General features: G+C 37.6%; 1 protein-coding gene across 3 annotated transcripts in view; it reads left to right on the top strand.

Annotated features, from left to right (window-relative positions):
• Positions 1 to 21639, top strand: part of Polr3b (RNA polymerase III subunit B) — a 129698-nt gene that overhangs the window by 68241 nt on the left and 39818 nt on the right. For all 3 annotated transcript variants that reach the window (XM_046429545.2, XM_046429548.1, XM_046429547.2), the window contains exons 17-23: positions 20 to 94; positions 612 to 710; positions 4620 to 4747; positions 13055 to 13264; positions 15590 to 15748; positions 17632 to 17749; positions 21073 to 21215. In XM_046429545.2, the coding sequence (XP_046285501.1) occupies positions 20 to 94; positions 612 to 710; positions 4620 to 4747; positions 13055 to 13264; positions 15590 to 15748; positions 17632 to 17749; positions 21073 to 21215 (932 nt within the window). The remainder of the gene's footprint in view (positions 1 to 19; positions 95 to 611; positions 711 to 4619; positions 4748 to 13054; positions 13265 to 15589; positions 15749 to 17631; positions 17750 to 21072; positions 21216 to 21639) is intronic.

Consider the following 21639-nt stretch of genomic DNA (forward strand, 5'->3'; position numbering starts at 1 on the left):
TTATTTTTTTCCTTCCTAGACCTTACATAATTGTTAAGAAACAGAAGCCAGCAGTCACAAATAAGCATATGGAAGAGCTGGCTCAGGGGTACAGGTAAATGGCCAGAAGTAAAAATAATGTTATTTGATTTGTTGTTCTTTTAAGAAAAGTACATTTTCATTTTTGATCTCTTAATTTCTCCCCATCAAATATACCAGTCTGTTTAAAAAAAAATGTTTTTTTCTCCTTATGAAGTTGCTTGGACATGGTAAAATACTTACCAGGTTAAATTGAAAGTCTTGGTGTAAATTTCTACACTAATAGTTTTTAGTGAGAAAAGAACTTATATTGATGTATATACTGTGGGTCTTTCATTATGTGGAGTTTCTGAAGTCAAATATTTTAGAAGTGAAAACCATATTAGCAAAAATCAGATACACTTAATGTTTTTATCTCAGTGATTTGTGATCACACTGTGATCCAAGGATAACCTGTTTCAAGTATCTCAGTATATTAATTCTGGGAGAGAAAGGTGCCTTGGGCCAAGTGAAAGCCAGTATCTTCTGTTGTTATATAAAATGTTTCAATAAAATGCTCTTTTATAATGTCCCTTTTATCATTATTTTCCTAGGAATTTTGAAGATTTCTTACATGAGAGTCTGGTAGAATATTTAGATGTGAATGAAGAAAATGATTGTAACATTGCACTCTATGAACATACAATTAATAAGTAAGTAGCATCTGTAGCAACTTTAATTAAAACCTTTTCTGACCATAGACACTGCCTTCTTTCCATTGTCCTCCCATTCTGTCGTGTACTCCTATAGTAGAAAACTGATAGAGGTGCACTGTTGTGTCGTGAAGCATACCTGTGACTGTCCCAATCGAAGGTACCACGAAGTTGCTAACAAGTCATCTTTAGACTTACTTATCTTTCCAGGCCATGTGGCATTTAGTGTGTGTTTTTCTGAAAGAAATCATTTTTCTGATTTTAACATTCAATTACTGTAAAAATTGAAGTAATTAATTGGGCTACATGAAAATGGATTTCTTTCTTCTAGAAAAGTTTTATCAGTGGTCATCTGAATTCTTACTGCCAGAGGAAGAATTCCCTATAAAGATATCTCTAAGCATGAGATGAACTTGAGATGGTAATATGCTCATAGTGTTTTCTCCTTCATGTTACTCAAGCTGAAAATGTGGGTTTCAATTCAGCTACTCTCCCTGCCCATATCCACAACATTTCCTTGGCTTGTAATGTAAGCCTTCAAAATTCACCCACAATCCAGGCTCTTCCCACCACAGTCTGCCACCCTAGTCCATGTCATTGCTTGCCTGGACTCTTGCAGAAGTCTCCTGACTATTGTTCCCTGTGTCCCTATTCAGCCTGTTCCTCATAGAATAGTGTGCTCATGTCACATCTCTTCTCACATCCCCTGAAAGTCCTCGTAGGGGCCTTAGGTTCTTGCACATCTGCCCACGCTGTCTTCATCCTGCAGCAGTCTCCTCTTCCTCCCCTCACTCAGTTTCACCCACATTGGCCTCTCCTGAAGGTGCTCCTGGCATGCTGTGCCTCAGCACCTTTGCTGCCTAGAATTTCTCTCCCTTTCCCTCCCCCCACACACCTACAGGGATTCACTGTTTCACCTCCAGGTTCACCCAGGTGTCACCTTTTTGTGAGTCTTCTAACTTGTTTTAAAATTGAAACTCCTCTATCTCTAAATACCCTGTTCCCTGCTTAATTTTTATACTGTTTATTTTCTAGTCTTACCACTGTAGAGCAAAAGTTGTGTCTTGCTAGTTTATATGTATATGGTCTTTTCCCCTCCACTGTAAGCTTCATGAGGCTGAGTTTTATTTTTGTCTTTTTTTTTTTGAGGCTGAATTTTTTTAATCTCTTTTTTCATTGCTATAAATGCTTATGACTATTAGGATTACCCAATCATTGAACTATTTCGCACATAAAATTAATCTTATTTAAAAAATATAAAAATTGCTGTATTATTTAACTTATAAAGTTTTTTGAAGTATAGAAATGCTTAAAGTAAAAACAATAAATTCCCTTCCTTCCTTATTCCAACAGACTCCACTCTGCTCAAGTAGATAGTGCTAATAGTTTGATCTTTGTTTTCTAGATATTTTTCTAAATGAGTATAAAAATACATAAGCTGATCCCCCACAATGCATATATTCAAGACACTGGTAACATGTTTTCAGTGGCTTAACTTTTAAACTTAATAGTGTCTTTTGGACATTTTCCATATTAATGCATGTACATGTATTTGAATATATGTATAAATTATTATTTTTCTGTTTATTAGTAAAGTATCTTCCTTCACATATGTAGTTTATTTAGTTTGTTCCCTATTAATAGAATATTTAGGTTTTTTCTAATTTTTCCCCAATTATAAGCAATAAGTTATTTACTTTTAATTTAAAGTGAATTTAAGTGCTTTATGCACATTGGAAGAGAAATCTCCTAACTCCTGTTCAGGACAGAAACTTATGGTGGTTATGATTTTAAAGTAAATAATTTTCCTTTTTTGTAAAATTAGAACTCAGAGTGTTTAGCACCACATAAAATTATTAGAAACTACGTGATCTTGTATATGTTGCTGTCCTGATAAAAGAAAAATTCTTTGATGTTTCCCTTTGGTTTTCTCTTTTAAACTCAACTCAGTCTTTATATCTGAAAAGTAGTTTTATTTCCATGGGGAATGTCAGCCTGGCTATTAATGGAATAAATATTTAAAATAAACTCTTTTATTCTGTCCTATAAAATGTAACTTTAAGCCCATGTTCTTGAAAACACAAAACAAAACCTACAACCCTTTCCTATCCTGCTGACAGGAGGCCCAAGGTAATGACAGAATGGAGCTTTGCCAGGTCCTAAGGAAAACAGTTTCTTCAACCAAGAGCTACTCAGAAAGTACCCACTCTCACCACACTAGGAACATATTTCAATACATGAGTATTAAAAGAAAAATGGATGGATAAATGAATAAGTAGAAAATCTTGGGCCAGATACATCACAACTAAATTTCTATGACAGATTAGGACCTAGTTTCTTGAAATCACTTCTCTCCATGGGACTATCAACCACCGAAATGTTAGGGTTCCACCTTCCAATCACTTGAGGTTAGAAGACCATGGATTCTGAGTGTGATATCTGTTACTGTCAGCAAAGGCCTAAGAATAATTTGGCTCCTTCTTCCTATTGAAATATCTGAGGTGCTTTGTCATTTAATCAAAAACTGGGTTTTCTGCAGAAATGTGTTATGAAAGTAATTAAGATTCTGGCACCTATGAGATGAACTCTTCCCTTTTGTTTAAAACCTTTAGCAATACTGTCCAATAAAAATATAGTGCAAGCCACTGATACAACTTCACATTTTCTAGTAGCCACATTTAAAAAGTAAGAAGAAACAGGTGAAATTAATAATAAATATTTTAACTTAACTCCGTAGATTCAAAATAGTATCACATCAACATGTAATCAGTGTAAGAATCCTAAAATATTTTACTTTCTTTTTTCTACTACAAGTGTTCAAAATCTGATGTGCATTTATAGTGTGCATATCTCATCTTGGATGTTAAATTTCATCAGAAATACTCAATCTAATCTGATTTCATAACATTTTTAGTTGCAAAAGTAGATTCATAAATGTAAGCTACTCTGAACATAATTAGAAGGTTTTAAATAATCAGTTGAGGGGCTGGGGCTGTAGTTCAGTGGTAAAGTGCTTGCCTCAAATGTGTGAGGCACTGGGTTCGATCCTTAGCACCACATAAAAATAAATATACTGTATGTTTATCTACAACTAAATAAATATTTTCTTAAAAAATAATCAGTTGAGTTTTTAAATGTATATTTGAGTTTCAAATTTTTAAATAAGTAAAATAAAAAATTTATTTCCTCAGTCACACTGGCCTAACATTTCAAGTGCAAAGTAGCCATAGTTAGCTGGACACAGTGGCACACACGTGTAATCCCAGAGGCTTGGGAGGATAAGGCAGAAGGATCACGATTTCAAAGCCAGCCTCAGCAAAAGTGAGGTACTGAGCAACTCAGTGAGACCCTGTCTCTAAGTAAAATACAAAATAGTGCTGGGGATGTGGCTCAGTGATCAAGTGCCCCTGAGTTCAATCCCCATTAACTATCCCCCCCCTCAAAAAAAGTAGGCATAGTTAGTGAGTGGTTATGCTTTTAGTCCTCATACAGTGTCCTTAAAGGGGATATGTTCCTCTCTAACGTGACAGCCTTCTCGTTGATAACGTGACAGCCTACCCATCCATATGCATATTACTAATACTGTATTTCTGTATTCAACATACTAATTTCTCTATATATTATATGTTAATAGTATGTTATAATAGTGCTTTATTTTTATGTATGCAATTCTATGCTGTCTCCCTTTTCTTGTATGTCTATCACTAATTCAGTTTTTATAATAATAGAAATTTTTAAGTTCTTAAGTTTTATTTATTTTATTTAAGTATGTTTTTATTTTTCAGTTTTGCTAGCATCAAAATGTATAATCTTATAAATTCCTGGGAGAACTAGATAAAGATATTTTTATACTCTTTAAGAGACATTGATTTTAGTGCTTGACTCAGATGTCTAATTCTTGATTGGTAGAGATACCACCCACTTGGAGATTGAACCCTTCACTCTTCTCGGTGTTTGTGCTGGCCTGATCCCATATCCTCATCATAACCAGTCCCCAAGAAACACCTATCAGTGTGCCATGGGGAAACAAGCCATGGGTAAGATATCTTTCTCAAGCTTGATTTTAAATACTTGCAGGAAAGACTTACATTTTTATTCTTCACTAGTAGCATGTATTTGGTTCTATCAGGCATTGGTGATGCCTGAAAGTTGCCTGTGGAACTTGCAGTGCTTGCAGGAGCCCTGTCCTGATTAAAACTTAAAACAGAAATTCAGAATATCGCTCTGAACTTGTTCCCTTAACAGAGTGACATATAATAAATATCACAGAATTAAAAGCAAGTAAATATGAAGAGCAAAGTTCTACAAAATGTAAATTGTTAACTCAGAGAAATGGGAGAAAGCAAAAAAAAACTCAAGGTGAAGGGAGGAGGCAAAGAAAAAATAAAGATGCACATTATGTGCTAGAATGTAACTAGGATTTGTCTGGGTGATAATCATTAAACTCATTATATCCTTGTAGTTGCCTCTGCATCTCCTAAAACTACTACACCTGAGTTCATTTTCCTTCTTTTATATTTTCCTTTCTTTTCATCTCTCCATCTACTAATTTATCTATCAGTCCATCCATTCATCATCCAACCATTCATCACATTTGTTGAGCAAGACTATACCATATAAGGGTGTAACCTGAAAACAGATGAGACAGAGTCCTGTGCCTAAGGAGATCCCAGACTAGTAGGAGAGACCAAACCAACAAAACAGTAATTCAGTGTAGTTCAGTGAATGTTTAATAAATCAGCAGCCAGAGCCTAAAGAAATTAGAGGAGGAAGATAGAACTGAGCTTGGCCTTGAAAGAGTGTTTTTCAAGGGTGGTGGAAATGTAAGCATTTCAGTGGGAAGTCTTGGTACTTTAGTGTGGCTATCTGATATTGAATGGAAGAAGTGTGTTTGAGAAGTACCGTATATTGAGTTTATGTTTTGTCTTGAAGATGATACAGAGGGAATTCCAATGCCTGCCCCACCACACCAAAAAAAAAAAACAACAAGTTTTGCTTATAAACTTTCGAAATGGTTTTTTAAAATCATTTTAAACATAGTAAATTTTCTATAGATATATGCCTATGACATAAATATGATTTGCCATTCTCTAATTTTAAGGGATGTAAGGAACTTCAAGAAGAAGTTGTGAAAGCGTAGAGGGGAAGGTTTTTGCATTGCCTTTGGGGGTCAGTCAGAGTGCAGTCAGCTTCTTGCTAACCGACAACCATCTGAGCTGACCATAATTTGATGATTAAGGAATCCTATTTCTTTATTATGAATAGAGAGTAGACATATTACTTTTCAGTTTTTTATATTGCCCTTTGGCTAGCTGGGAAGAAATAAAAGCATGTTGCTCTGCTACCATTTACCTGAATGATATAAGGCTTGGACAGTTGGGAATAATTCCCAGTGGGAAAATCTAAACAGCAGCTCATCAGTTTTGCCTTCCCATTCATCCTCAGTGGCAGTGGAGGCTGAGGTCCTGCTTGTGCCTCTGACTCACTAACAAGTTGAAATATACAGTGCTGAACCCTGTGTGTCATGAAAGGGCTATCACTTCTATTGGGTTTACCAAACCATTTTGTTTCATGATGTGAATCCCGGCTGAAACAATATACCTTTTGTGTAGAACCTTCAGTAGAATTAAGGGAAGACTAATCACTTCATCGCTAATGCCACTCTTTATGTGTTTGAAGATTAAAACCAAAGAGCTGCATCTATCTCCACTTAGTGAAGCTTTTTTAAAAATAAAGAATAGGCATAAAGGAAAGAAATAATATTTTTATTTTTATAACACCACTCTCCACAAATAAAACAAAACATAAAAACAACCTTTATTTTGTGGCCCTGAGTATCTGAAGCGTTGGGTTAGTTACCACACACAGTTAAGCAGGATCAGTGTGTACAGAAAGCCAATTCAGTGTCTGTAGAGTTCTTTTGTAGTTTTCTGTGTGAAGGTTTTTTTCCTCGTTTTGTTTTGAGTGTCATTTGCAATTCATTGTCTGTGTTTTCTGAGGTTGGTGTATTCAGCTGCTCTGACCCTGGGTCCTGCACATTTAGCTCCTTGGATACAATCCTCTGACGTTACTGCTGACGCTAGGAAGACAAAAGCCACTGAATATCTTAAGTAATAAAAAAAAAAAAAAGCCTTTGTTACTATTTGTTATTACAAAACACCTGACTGGAAAGAAAAGCATTGAGATAAAAGTACATTTAAAGTTAGCACATAACATGGCCACATATCTCTTTGGACACTGAAATAGCTGCAGAAGTATTGAGCAAGGTCTATATGAAAAATCACAAAAGGAAAAGGTTAGTAGAGGGAGAAAATCCACAGCCGAGTTCCGGGTTTAAAAAGCAGACCTACGCTTTTGAGTGGACTTCTGGATCATTTTAATTCCATGGAGTCTTGGCAGCTGATAACTAAAAATCATGTTCTCCCATTTTAAATAGGAGCCATCAATGAAGACTGTTTAAATCTCACAGAGATTCTTTGTAAATTTTCTTAAGTAATATTTTAGTTGCTGTTTATCTTTTACTCTATATGGAAAGTGAAAGACTAGTCCAGAGTTGATTCACTAAATATTCTAGCCAACCTGAAAAATTGCTGTGTACCAACTCCTATCCCTTTAATACCAACCTTCCCGTCCCATCAACAGTGTGAGGAAAGAAGTCATTTTCCATCACTGCAAAGGAGACCAACACTAGCACAAAACAGAGAAACTAAAAGCCTTACCTCATACATGGGAGAGATCTATTCCAACATGAAACACCAGTAGAGGGGGTTTCTTAGGTCTTTGGTACTTCAAGTTATTAATAAGTTCAAGTTTTCACGCAGCATCTGTCTGTGCTGCTGAGAAGCTCCCGTCGTTCGTGGATATGGCTCTGTGTTGTGACATGGCTCAGAGCAAGAAGTCAGGTAGACATCTGCAAATGGCAAGGTCTCCAGGTCACTCAGCTCTAGGAGCAAAAGCTCAGTGTTGGTGCTGCATTATGTAGAGTCTTGGTGGCACTCAGTGCTAAGTTCACATGAGTCACACTTTCATATCCTGCCCATTTTATTAGTTGGCAGTCCTCTAGTGGAACACTGTCCTGTTGAAAAGGATCACTCAGTCACTATCAGCTTAGTTAATGAATATGCATCACCGCCCTCCCTAGCCCCTCTGCAGCTTCTCACCAACCCTTCCTGCTTCAACTCCCAGTTGTTGGGACTTGTTTTTGTTTTTTTTTTTTTTAAACTCAGGAACTAATGCAGACTCTTTGTTTTCAATAGATTCTGTTTCTAAGCAAATAGTTTCTTCCCTTATGTTCCTCACTTAAGGGTAGGAATGGGATGTAATAGAAAGATGCTGGAAATTTTTGAAATATTCAAAACACATGACACACAAAGATCCTCACAAATTTTTTTTCCTTCTATACCTTTTTCCTACTCTTGGGGTATTCTTTGTTTTTTTAGCTATATTTATTTTTTGGGGGGTGCACAAAATAAAAAAAAATATTTTTGGCCAAAGTATTCGTGACAGTTCTTTTTTTTTAGAGTTCTACTGTTAAAGTATTTTTTAAAATTATTGTAGCTGTTTTCGATACGAGCTTATGTAGTGTTCCTAAGACTAGAAATGTTGTCAATGAATATGTTTGAAGGTAAAATTAAAGTTTAGTATGTAGGTTAGATTTGGAGGTAGAGAGGGTGATATTGCAAGGTGATGGACTATATGTTTTTATCATTACTGTACTACCAATATTGTTATTGTTCATAATGAATATTACCACTTACTGACTATCCCAATTTGGGTGGTGCTAGAGACTGAACTTAGGGCCTTGCCCATGCCAAGCATGTGCTCCACTACAGAGCTACACCCCAGCCCTCCAAAATTCTTGTATATATTTGTTCTTTTAAACACAAACATAATCCTGTGAGAAATAATATATGGTTTTTTTTTGGGGGGGAAGGATGCCGAATCCCAGTATGGTTGAACAACTAATAAGAGGTTATATTATGTCTTCTATTAACTTACTGAAATTCTTCTCAGCTAAAACTAACTTTTTTCCTCACTTCTTCCTAACCTCCATAGGTCACAGTTAGGCTGCCTTTCTGCTGGACTGCAAATTCTAACCTCCTTGAAGGCAGGAATGGTCCTTGTTTATTATTGTATCCTTACGCCTAGCATAATGCCAGCTTAGTAGGTGGTATGGTGAGAGCCGAATAAATGTTCCAAAATCAGTGAATTCTTGGAGCATATAAAAAATTGTTAAGAAACCAGCAACAGATTTTCTAGATAATTTGAAACAGAACACATTGGAAGAATTAAACAACCTGATTTTGACTAACTGTAAAGCTATTATAATAAAGATACTATGGTATTGACAGACGGGCAGACATATAGGTGAATGGAACAGAATTATATATTAGAGTCCAAGAATAGATCCACACTTTTAAGGGCAATTGATGTTCAACGAATGTATTTCCAAAGTATTTCATTAATCAAAGAAAAATGTTTTGAACAAAATAAAATCTCTGACTATCAATGTGAGAAAAAGAATGAATGTCAATTTCAATCTCATACTATATAAAAATTAACACGAAATGAATCATAGCCTTAAATGTAGGAGTTAAAACCATAAAACATTAAAGACTGAAACGGTTGAAAATCTTTAGTAAGTTTTGACTTGAGAAAGTTTTCTTAGGACATAAAAAAATACAAATCATAAGAAAAATTAATTACTTGGACCTTCTCAAAATTAAACCTTTGCTGTCTGAAAGACAGGAATACAAATATGCAAGCCACAGTTTAGGAGAACGTATTTGTATCTTGCATGCATATATAATACATATAAACTCTTCAGTAAGAAGACAACTTAGTAAAAAGATAGGTAAAGCAAAACCACAACCAGGCACTTTTCAAAGCAATAGGAATCACCTATAATCATGTGTGCCTATGTTTAGCATTATTCGTTGTCAGGTAAATACAAATTAAAAACTATGAGATACTACTGTACAAATGTTAGAATTATCAAAGTTAAAAAGACCATTATGCTAAGTGCTGGTGTGAAGGTGCACAGAAGCCAGAGGGCTCATACTCTGCTAGTGGGATGGAAAGAAATGTAACAAATCTGGAAAATTCTTGGATAGTTTCTTAAAAATTAATCATTCCGTTACCAAACAACCCAGAAAGTACCACTCCTAGATATTTATCCAAAGAAATTAAAATACACAGTCTTGTACATGAATGTGTCTTGTAGCGTTTATTCATACAGCAGAATAGTGCTCATCAATCAAAAGGAATGAAAAATGCATGAATCAGAATTGTGCCAAGTGGAACGAGCAGTTATAAGAGCATATATATGATTCCATTTATATAAAACCGTAGAAAATGCAAACTAATCTCTAATGATAAAATATATCCATCTCTAGGGATGGATCTTGGTTGTGTTTGTGGTTTTACAAGGGTATATATCTGTCAAAATTCATTCATTTTGATACTCTAAATGGATAAAGTATTGTATTTGATAATGATGAAGATTTTGGACAGAGGAAAACAAAATAGTTAAATGCATAAAATGACATTTTTTTCAATATTTGTATTCTAATTTGTTTACATTCTTACTAATCTTTTGCATCCCACTTTAGGGGGAAAAAAGTACTTTTTCCCTATTTTAACTTACTTTTTGTGGGGAACAGATACTGGGGATTAAACCTAGGAATGCTCTACTACTAAGCTAATCTCCAGACCTTTTTATTTTTACTTGAGACAGGGGCTTGCTGGGTTGCTTGGAGCCTTATTAAGTTGTTGAGGCTGGCCTTGAACTTGTGATCCTTCTGCCTCAGCCTCCTAAGTTGTTGGGATTGCAGGCACACACCACTGTGCCCAGCTATACATTTATATACCCTGCTATGCCAGTTTGTAACTTAAGAAAGTTATTATCAAGAAAATGAGGCTTTGTAAGAAACAGTATGTCTTGAGAAGAATAGGAAATTATTTGAGACTGTAGTTCCAGCAAAATGGGGCAATATAAGTAAAATGCAGCTTATAGATATTCTCCTTGTGCTAGTTATATGTATATAACCTGCCCTCTCATGTGCCTTTTTTTTTTTTTTTTTTTACTCTTATTCTCTTTATTTTTCTGCACTACTGGTTATCAAACCTAGGGCCTTGTACATTCCAGGCTAATGCTCTACCACATAGCCACATTTCCAAGTCCCTGCAATACTGTTTTTAAGGAAACTGAAGACAGTAATAGGGGTGTCCTAGTTTGTGCAGGTACTTCAGACAGGCAGGCCTTATGATTTAATTTCTTAGGGAAATTTTTCAAAAAATTTGCTTATTAGCAAAACAGTCATCCATTCATAATTTTTATATAAATTATGGGGATCTGTTGGCATTTTAAAGTTTTATGATATAGAAATCACAGTTTATAAGTTACATTTTAACTTGCCCATACTGTTACTAAAAATGTATGTACATGGATGTTCCCACAAGTTCTTTCAAAAGTCTTCAAAGAAAGATTTTTATGAGATCATAAACCCCGAATATGTGCTTAATGATTTTTGCTACTCCCCTATTCAATGATCAGCTGGAATGCCCGAAAATTATGTTCTGGGCCTGATAGCATAATTTATAGCAGGATCCAGCCTCTTTCGCCATTGTGTAGAGGCAAAGCTTCCCTGCTGCATGATAATGCTTGTCTCAGGTTTCAGGAGACAGTTTGGCAGCCTGGTGGGACATTGCCTGAACCCTCATCTCAAGCTGAGTAAAGTACACAATTGGAGCTGAAATCTCAACATAAATTTTAAAATGATTTCATGGAAAAGGACACATTTATTGTCAGTGAACTTTACCATGATCCTGGTGGCATTCTTATTTCTAGAACAGTACATGATCTGTTGCCAGGTGTCCTGCCCAGGTTATTAGTTGGCACTAAAATAACATAAATTAATTGGCAGTTTGCAGTGCAAGTTCACAAGGTCCAGTTGGACTGTTGTTTTCAGCTGAAGTTTGATAAATTTTCTAGAGATTTAAACACAGATACATCCTGTCATAAAAAATGTAGTATGATTCTTCTACTTAATTCACTTGACATTTATTGAACATCTTCAGTGAGCTTGGCACTGTACTAGGAGAATTTCTTTGATACACTCTACAGATTTTATTTCTCTCAGTAATGATTGTCGAGGAGTACCGTATATCATATTTGCTGTTTGAATGGTTTATTTGCAGCCCTGAATTGAGATGATCATTGATTTAAAGACATGAATATGGAGAAGTTAAAGGAAATAAATATTAAGCTTCTGTATCTGCTTGCCTAAGTAGCATAGCTTCATGAAATGGCACATAGGTACCACAGGGCATGGGGCAGGGGGTGTTACTTTGGAGGCATGTACAAGAGAGACAAAACTGCTGTCTTTCTCCTAATGTTAGCATCTATTCTTAACTTCTCAGCCACTCATTGGGGAATAGAGAGCTATGAAAGAGAGATTAAAGAGGCTCAGTAGCCCATACACAACTTCAATAGTGGGACAGGCCTGGCCCCCAATTTTAAGGTCTCTATGTAGGGTCAACATAAGCCCAAGGCACTGAAAGACTTCTCTTCATGAAGACCATGAATCCCGGTGTATTTCTCGGGGAAAAAAGAGAAAGGGCTAACATTCTGATTTTAATTTCAGTTAACAGTGACCCAGCAACACCCTTTTCAGGACCAATCAGGTAGAAAGTCTGATTGCTAAGAGTAAAGAGCCATCCTAGACCCCAGTTCCCTCAAGATCAGAGACCTTGCCTTTCCCCATTTATCTCCAGTGCTTGGCACAGAGTAGACATGCATTAACTGCTTAATAAGTGAATAGTTACATAAATGAATAAATACACTCTTCCCTGTCTTTAGTTGATTTCCTCTTTCTTCATTCATTCCTTCCGTCCTTTCCTGCGGTCTTTTTCATTTAGGACTTGTGTAGTTGTTGATTTCTTTTTCTGCACTATATCTGTTTGTTGCCCTGTGCAAGCTCCTCCTGGTGAATAAAGGATGTCCTTCTCCCATCACCCTTCCACAAGAGCCGAGAGCGTGAAATTGGCCAGTGAAGTCTAAAATTCCTCAAACAAGATCAATTATGTAAATCTAAAATGTTGAAGTTGTTTAAATTAGTGTACCTCAAGTATGATTTTTTCTTCTTTGTGGGATTTTAAATATTATTGAGAAAGACTGCTTTTAAGAGGGATTAGCTACCATGAGTAAATTGCTTTTAAAATATTTGACCTAAAGATTTTCTTCTTTTTAATTAGCAAAGTTAATGTGTTTATCTATATTCATTGCTACCTAATCATGTTACATAATAGAATATTGCATTTTGTTTTCTCCATGGTCAATGCAGGTACCATTGGATACAACCAGAGAAATAGAATTGATACTCTCATGTATCTGCTAGCATATCCACAAAAGCCCATGGTTAAAACAAAAACCATTGAGCTGATAGAATTTGAGAAATTGCCTGCAGGACAGAATGCAACGGTTGCTGTGATGAGTTACAGTGGTTACGATATCGAAGATGCTCTTGTATTAAACAAGGCCTCCTTGGACCGAGGTGAGCATATTTTCAAGGCTCTAACACCAAAAGTACTTTTTGCAGAGTGAGATATAGGGGGTGATTCATACAAAAATCACTTGGTGTCAAATGTCGGTTTCTAGTGACAGCATGTACACAGAGGTATTCACATTCTAGTAGTGGCTTTTTGGTTGATTGTTTTTAATGATTGTTATGTTGAGATGATATGTTGAATGTATTGCTACAGAATCTTTTGTTTATTATTTTATTTTCTTGGTGACTTGAGACAGTTTCTTAAAGAGAAAAAAAAAAAGAAGAAGAAGAATTTTTTTTTCCCCAGCAGGAATTACAATATATGAAGTAAGGTACCTGTTTGAGAAGCAGTAACAGTATTCAGATGAAAAAGGCTATTTTTTATTTATACCTCTTTTTTTTTTTTTTTTTAACCAAATGACAACAGTTTAAAATACACATACACAAGCCCTAGCTTGTTGTTTCGGCGCTCTTCTTTCTCTGTTTTGACAGTTCACTTTTGCAGGTCACTGCTTCCTGGTGTGTTAGCCATCACCTGATCTGCAGCCTGACTTCTCTATTCATGAACTGTTTCTCTTTTTCCTCCCTGGCATACCCACTATGCCTTCCCCTTCCCTCTTTGTAGTTGCTAGGCAGCCCTAATAGTACTTCGAGACATGTGTCATTGGCATTAATGTTGGCTGCACTTAATTTATGCCTCTTTTTTTCCTCCAAATGACAACAGCCATGCTTTAAAACTAGATGTTTTCCTTTCTGATTAACTGGTTACGTTTATGTGGAAATCTGAAGACTTTGTGATGTCTGTCAAAAACTCCACAACACAATTTAATGATCTGAGTTTACTGTCCCCTAGCTTTTAAAGCTACCACCTGTAAATAAAACGTCTATTGACACTTAGAAGAAAACGTTTCTCGATTCCATGCAGCTTGGATTCACACTGCAGTCCAGTGTGTTGCAGCTAATGGCTCTTGTATGACATTTCAAGATAACACAATGTTTGCAAGCCAGTTGATTCTGCACTGCTTTTATGTCAGTCACAGTTGACTAGGAGCCATGAGGACCAGAATTTGCTCAAAGACATACAGATGTCTACATCTTTGGTTGTATAAATGTATTTCATTCTATGGCACCTTTAGATCTTAAACATTACATAAGAGCATTTTATTTAGAAATCTGCTTTTACCTGATGGATTTTTTGAATTCACATTCTCAGATTTCTTGAAAGAGTTCCACTTCTGGTGGAGAATCAAAAGTGAAGGCTTTCACAACCATGCATTTATTTCATTAGTAATAGCTGCCATTTAATCCTGAGACATTTTTCTATCCAAATGAACCCTGACATGGCTCATTGTATCCTGAGGAGATTAGAGAGGGAATTCAGTTTAAAATAACTTGTTGGCCACAGGGGAAAAAAGAATGAAGCTCAGCCACAGAATCTTGGAAATGATATTTAGTGTTGAAAGAATGACAGCTTTTGGGGGGGTAACTCTGCAACTAGTTTTTTGGGGGGTACAGGGGGACTCTCAGTGATTGTGGGTTTTTTTTAACCCCCAAATGGTTTTCTTCTATCTGTTTTGCTTATTTTTTTATATGTTAGTCTTAAGGCTTTTCCCTCATCTACTAGACAAATAAAATCTAAAAATGTAATTCAATTAAATTGATTTTCATGGAAGAGATAAACTATCCTATTAAAATTATTTGATTGTATCTTTTTATTTTCTCTCTTCTCTGGAGAAAAAATATTATTTTGTTTGTTGGTTTATTTGTTTGCTTGTTTGGGACTATCTGTAAGTTAGTAAAAGGAAAACTTGCCAGGGACTTACAGAAATTATGCACCAAAAGAATGGGTACTAAGAATCCTGGCTTAGAAGTTAGTGGACTTGGTCTGTTCCCAGCTCTGCTACCAATTTTCTGGGTAAGTATGGCTCCTTAATTTCTCTAGACCTCACTCATAATGCCTGTAAAAGAAAGGAATTAAACCATGTGGTTTCTCAGAACTTTTTCGGCTGTAATATTCTGAGGCTCCAGGCTTGGCGAGAATCACAGTGTCAATTAGATCTCTCTACCTTCCTCCAGTGTGGCCAGGTGGATTCCACACTGGAAGTGGTTGTAGATTCCATGTTTGTGTGACAGTGACTAGGAAGAGTCCCAAGACATTTCTTCTGGTTATCAATTGCTATTTGGTTTGTGCCAGTCCCAAATTATCCACTGGTATAGTAGTTTTAGGTTTTGGGGGAGGGTAAGGCAGAGTGGATCAGTGAATGGCACAAATCCATTTTTCTCATAGTTTCGTGTTACTGGTGGTTTTGATTCATTTTGGTTTCATTTTAGGCTTTGGACGGTGCCTGGTATATAAAAATGCCAAGTGTACATTGAAACGGTACACCAATCAAACTTTTGATAAAGTGATGGGGCCCATGTTGGATGCTGCTACAAGGAAACCTATCTGGCGACATGAGATTTTAGATGCAGATGGTATCTGTTCTCCAGGTAAAAGTCTTTTAAAAACGTAATTTTAATGTATGCTTTTTAAAATTACAAGTTATTCACAGTATTTCTGAATATTTGATAAACAGGGCAGAGAAAAAAATAATATCCTATATTACTACTACTATCCAGACTCGGCCAGTATGGCCATTTTGGATGAATTTCTGTCCATTTGATTTTTTTATGCATCATGTTTTTACATAGCAATAATCTATCCTAATTATAATTTTCTATTTTAATTTTGAATTATAGAAAAGCTACTTTAAGAAATGTTTAGGATTTACATATTGCCATACTAGTGTCTGTTGTGTTCTGCTGTCTTTCCTATCCTCTACTATCCCCCCAATGGATGTGTAACTGATGTAATTCTGCAATCTGTATATGGGGTAAAAATGGGAGCTCATAACCCACTTGAATCAAAGTGTGAAATATGATATATCAAGAACTATGTAATGTTTTGAACAGCCAACAATAAAAAATTAAAAAAAAAAAAAAAAAGAAAAGGTTTAGGAAAGGGTCTTGTTCCTGCACCTGCACTGGTATTTCTTTACTTAGGCACTTTTCCTACAGACTGACTTTAGAATCTATTTTCCCTAAAAGTATAACTCCATTATAATTATAAGCTTCTGATCAATTTGTTGATGCAACATACAGTGCCTCCCTCTGGTGGGTCTTATAGGCTATTGTGGGAGACCATCATAGGTAAAGAATCACACAGAAACATGTCAAATTATAACCAACTTAAAGAATCACATGGTATTTTATAGCAAGAGGATTTTACTTAATTAGGAAGATCAGCATCCCTTCCACAAGAAGGTGAGCGGAAATTGGAAAGATGCATAAAAGTTAACTACTGAAGAAGGCTCTAGGCAGTAGGAAAAGCTTGTGCAAATGTCCTAGAGCTTGAAGCTGAGGAATCTGGAAGAAAAGCAGTGTGACTAAGAGAAAAAGAGTGCATGGGTGCATGGCAGTGTGGCAACATGAACCTGGCAGCCTTGTGGCTACTTTCATTGTGATCCCCAAAGCAATGGCAGGATTGGGTGTTCTGAAATGATCATTCTGACTGCAGTGTGGAGAAAAGATGAGAAGGAGACAGAGTAGAGGAGAGACCAACTGAGCGCTCTCAGCACACAGGGAACCACCTGCACAGCTTGTCGTGCTTGGTCCCTGGGTTGTCAGTGCTGTATTAGGCCAAATGCATGGCTCCCTGTCATTTTCTCTGCCTTTGATTCATGCAGAATTTCTCACACTCTTAATGCTGGTCATTGTGGCTTGGCAAGTAAGTGGTAGGACAGGACTGTAAACGGTCTTTGAACTCACCATGAAGAAGCAGAAAGTGAAATGGGAATAGTAGCAAAACCAAAGAAACTTGATTTCCTTCCTACCCAAGTTGGTGACTTGCTATTGATGGAAAAAACAATTGTATATATCTCTTAAAAGTACCTGTTTCTACTACAGTTGTTTTTGACTGAGGTGACAGTTTATTTTATTAGTATAGTCCTTAAATCAATTAATTTTTAAATTTTATTCACACTATGATCTTATTTTTTAGTTTTCGGCGGACACAACATTTTTGTTTGTATGTGGTGCTGAGGATCAAACCCGGGCCACACGCATGCCAGGCAAGCGCGCTACCGCTTGAGCCACATCCCCAGCCCTCACACTATGATCTTAATCTGTGTGTGTGTGTGTGTGTGTGTTTAATGGCTTACAAAATCACACAAGAACCTTCTTGAATTCTAGTTCCCACTGTGTGGATCCATTTCTTTCTTCCTTATATGGGTTTCTTGGGCCAAGTCTAACCACATAATTTTATGATGTTCTAGCAATCTTTGCATTCTACACAGATGATAATGATATGTCTAACATTCTTTTCCCTTTCTTAGGTGAGAAAGTAGAAAACAAGCAAGTGCTTGTAAACAAGTCCATGCCCACAGTGACTCAGATTCCTTTGGAAGGAAGTAATGTGCCACAGCAACCGCAGTACAAAGACGTGCCCATAACGTAGGTATTGGTTGTGCCTTGGTAAGACAGAAAGGCTGGCAAAAGAGAAGGGATGGGGAAATATGAACTAGGTATTGGTAGGTTATCTTGAAAGCAGGTGGGCATGGAAGATAAAATTGGGCTGTGGAATCATAGAGGCCTTATTACCTGGTGTGAGTTTCTGAACCAAACAGTCAAGGGTTCCCTGTGGAAGGAGCAGCAAGATAAAGGGCACAATATGTCAAAGTACCCAGGTTTTGGTGGATCAGCAGCTTGCTGCTTCCAGAAAGTGGAAGAATTGGGAATCATTCTTAGAGGGTGTTACCATCCACTTTGTGTTTTAAAAACAAATAGACTATACTGGCCACAGCATGGCATCACCAGTGTACTTGAGTATAGTCTGGTTCAAAGATTGGTTGTGTTGATAAAGGGTTAAAACTCCATCAACTTTAGTTTTCTCATCTATATAGTGAAAGAACTAGAATTGTTCATCTCTAGATTCCCTCTCAGCTCTAAAATATATGAAAATATGAAACTTTCTGAGAAGAGCCAGTGAGGGGTATCACACTGATAGAGAAACCAAGCTAGGAGAGAGGATGAGCAGTCTCACCCAGGCCAGGTGGACCAGGCCACGTTCAGCAGGTGGGAAGTAGGTGACATGGGAGAACAGGGTTCCTGAACTGGGCATAGTGGGTTTCCAAACCCACTTTACACATAAGTGCCAAGGCCTGCTGTATGCTAGGGACCATGCGCATGTGCCGAGGATATAGGACTGACATAGGCCACGGCCTTGCCTGTCTATAGGGAGTCTTGGAAGAGACCTCCACACAGAAGAAATGTAGTTACTACTGTGAACCTCGTCACTTCCTTGAGAATTTCCCGTACCAGTAGCTTTTCTGGCCATTTTACATGTATTAGTTCAGTTAATCCTACCACCACCCCTTGAGCTCATTAGATATGAAAATGGAGGCAAGGAGATACAGTTTGGTGACTTCCCAACGTCACACATCTGCAAGTGGCAGAGGCAGGATTTAAACTGTCGGACTCCCCTATGCACACTGTGCTTAGTGTAGCAGAGTGGGGCTGGTGCTATGGACTTGTCTGTGGGGTGGCCACACAAGGGACAGAATGGGCAGTTCATCTCGGGGGCAGGGTGAGAAAACTAGCTCAGCCCCACAAAGCAAAAGCTGTTCAAGCTGCCCAGGTGATTATGCTCAGTGGCTCTCTTCTGTCCTGAAGGAGGAATCTCTTTCTATTCAAAGCCCATCTCTCTTCCGCCCAGGTCCTTAATTTCTTCTACTCTTTTCAGAGCTCTTATTCTGTTGTTTTGGCTTTTTCCTCCAATACTTTTTAAGCCTGTTTTCTATTGATTCCCTCCTCACAGGCTAGAAAGTGTGGTCAAGTACTTCTTATCATTACAGGAAAATAATAGCTTTTTCTGGAGTTTGGGTTCCTTTCTAGCTACCATTCTGTTGTTTTTTTCCTCTCACAACTGAGCTTCTTTGAAAAGTCATCTCCATCGCTGTCTCTGGACTAGCCTGCTGCCTCTTCATCCCACTGAAACAGCTGCAGAAGGGGTCACCAAAGATATCCTGTCACCAGAGATCTCCTTTTCACTCAGTTTATTCCAGAAGTATTGTGAGCACTGATAATATGCCAGAATGTATTCTAGGTGCATGGGATAGTGCAGCGAGCAAAATCAACAGCAGTTCCTGCCCCTGTAGATCTCACACCTTGGGAAAGATGACAGATAGCAAAAAAGTGAGCAAAGCCCAGAGCTCCTCAGTTCACCAGGTTCTGTGGACTCCTTGGTTCAGTCTTGTGGTCTGAGGCTTTTTCTCTTGTTTATCTGGGACCCTCAGTATGTGGCACAGTAACAAATGAATGCATGAATGGCATATGACCTTTCTGTAGCTTTGGACATCAGTGACACACCTCTCCCCTTGATTTTGTGATACCACCCTCACCTGACCTTCCTGCCTGCCTTGTTGGTGACCTCTTTCTGCCCAGTACGTCTTGTGCCTTTTCCAGATGTGCTTCCTACTTGCAGAAATTCAGCCCTCCATGCACACTTTTACTGATAACTCTCAGATGGAATCTGCCCAGTGTTGGCTCCATACTAGTGCTTAGACATGTCAGGGACACCAAGCCTGGACCCAAAACATCTTTTTCCCCGTCCTTACCCCAACCCCAGACAGACTGCTGCACCTGGAGTCCCTGTCTCGGTGGTGATGGGCACCACCACCTAACCTGCCACCACAGCACAAACCTTACTCCTTCCTCTACCTGTCAGATGTGCACATCAGGAGCTTGGAGGTTCTGTCACACTCCTCCTCCTCCCAGCTATTGCCATTTCTGGCCCTCTGCTCCTGCCTGAACTGTCTATCATTAACTATTCACCTGCCTCCCAGCTTGCACCTCTCCATCCCTCTTGGGCTCTGCATTAACTGCCTGAGTGATTTTCTAAATTACTTGCCTAGCTGTGTTACTATCTTGAGTAAATAGAGTATGGCTCTGAATGGCGCTGTTGCTTGTGGAAAATTTAGGACATCCATGATTGCCCATGGTCTTCAGCACCCTCCACACCCTCAGTGTGCCTTCATGCTGAATTCTAGGCCCCACATTCCTAGGAACTTACCTCTTACTGTCTAATACAAACCATCCTTCTCCAGGCCTCCCATGTTTGCTCAGGATGCTCCCTCTGCCTGGTGGTTCTCACCTGCAGGTCACCTCTTCTGTGGCAGTGCTCAGCAAACAGCCCCTCCTGGTGTCTGCCACAGTCTTTTCTTCCTTTATTGGCAGGGAGCTCCTTTTGTGCAGGAACTGGGTTCACTCAGTATCTGTGTCTGGAACTTGCAAGGGTCTGACACTGAGAGACTCTTGATATTATCTGTTGTTTAAGAAACAAGTATATGTGTGTAGAGGGGATTAATGTTGAAAAAGCTGAGTAGATAAAAGAACTGTTAAAAAAAAAATGGTTAAGAACTTGGAGTTGGGTCTGACAAGCTCCAGCTCAGGCCCAGTTCTACTCTGTGATACGTGTGCCCTTGGACAAGTTACTTAGCCTCCCTGAGCATCAGTTTTCCCCTTCTGTAATAAGGGATTAACAGTATGCCACTGTTGAGGATAAGTTACGCTGTGCCTGCCTCATAATAAGCATATAGGACTGTAAAGGGAAGTTGTGAAATTTGAATTTAATGTTAAAATTGAAAGTCACTTTTCAGAACCCACGCTGAGAATGTCAAATATTTTGTAGTAGGATTAAATAAAATATGTCATACGGGTGATAAATTTACAAAGGGCAATTTGAAAAAATTGCTTGAATGCCTTTCTTTTAACATTAGTTACAAAGGGGCAACAGATTCATACATTGAGAAGGTGATGATATCTTCCAATGCTGAAGACGCTTTTCTGATTAAAATGTTACTGAGACAGACAAGGCGACCAGAGATCGGAGACAAATTCAGCAGTCGTCATGGACAAAAAGGTGAATTTTGTCATTTCTTAATTTGTTACAAAACTGAATGTATTGAAAAGTTTATTATCCACATGTATTAGAAATATTTTTTAAACTTTGAAAAATTATTACATAATTATTGCTGTTTTATTTCTCAGATTTTAATGGCATTTAAAAATGTATGATAGAATTAGTCAGTATACATAGAGTTTAAGAGTGGAAAGTTGGTCCTGGGGTTTTAGCTGTACCTGACACTTAACTTTAAGAACAATAACAACAGTTAACACTTTCGTACCACACACTGCCTGGCAGTGATCCTTTATGTGAATACTGACTCATTTGAGTCTTGCGCAGTCCTACAAACTCGGTAACATCTTTTTTTTTTTACAGATTAACAACAAACAAAAAACAGAAACCCAAAGAGATTAATAGGTTGCCTGGTGTCATATAATTT

This window comes from Marmota monax, unplaced genomic scaffold, assembly GCF_021218885.2.
Source record: "Marmota monax isolate L192 unplaced genomic scaffold, Marmota_monax_Labrador192_F-V1.1 WCK01_AAM20220418_F8-fsc00051, whole genome shotgun sequence".
Classification (NCBI taxonomy): Eukaryota; Metazoa; Chordata; class Mammalia; order Rodentia; family Sciuridae; genus Marmota; species Marmota monax.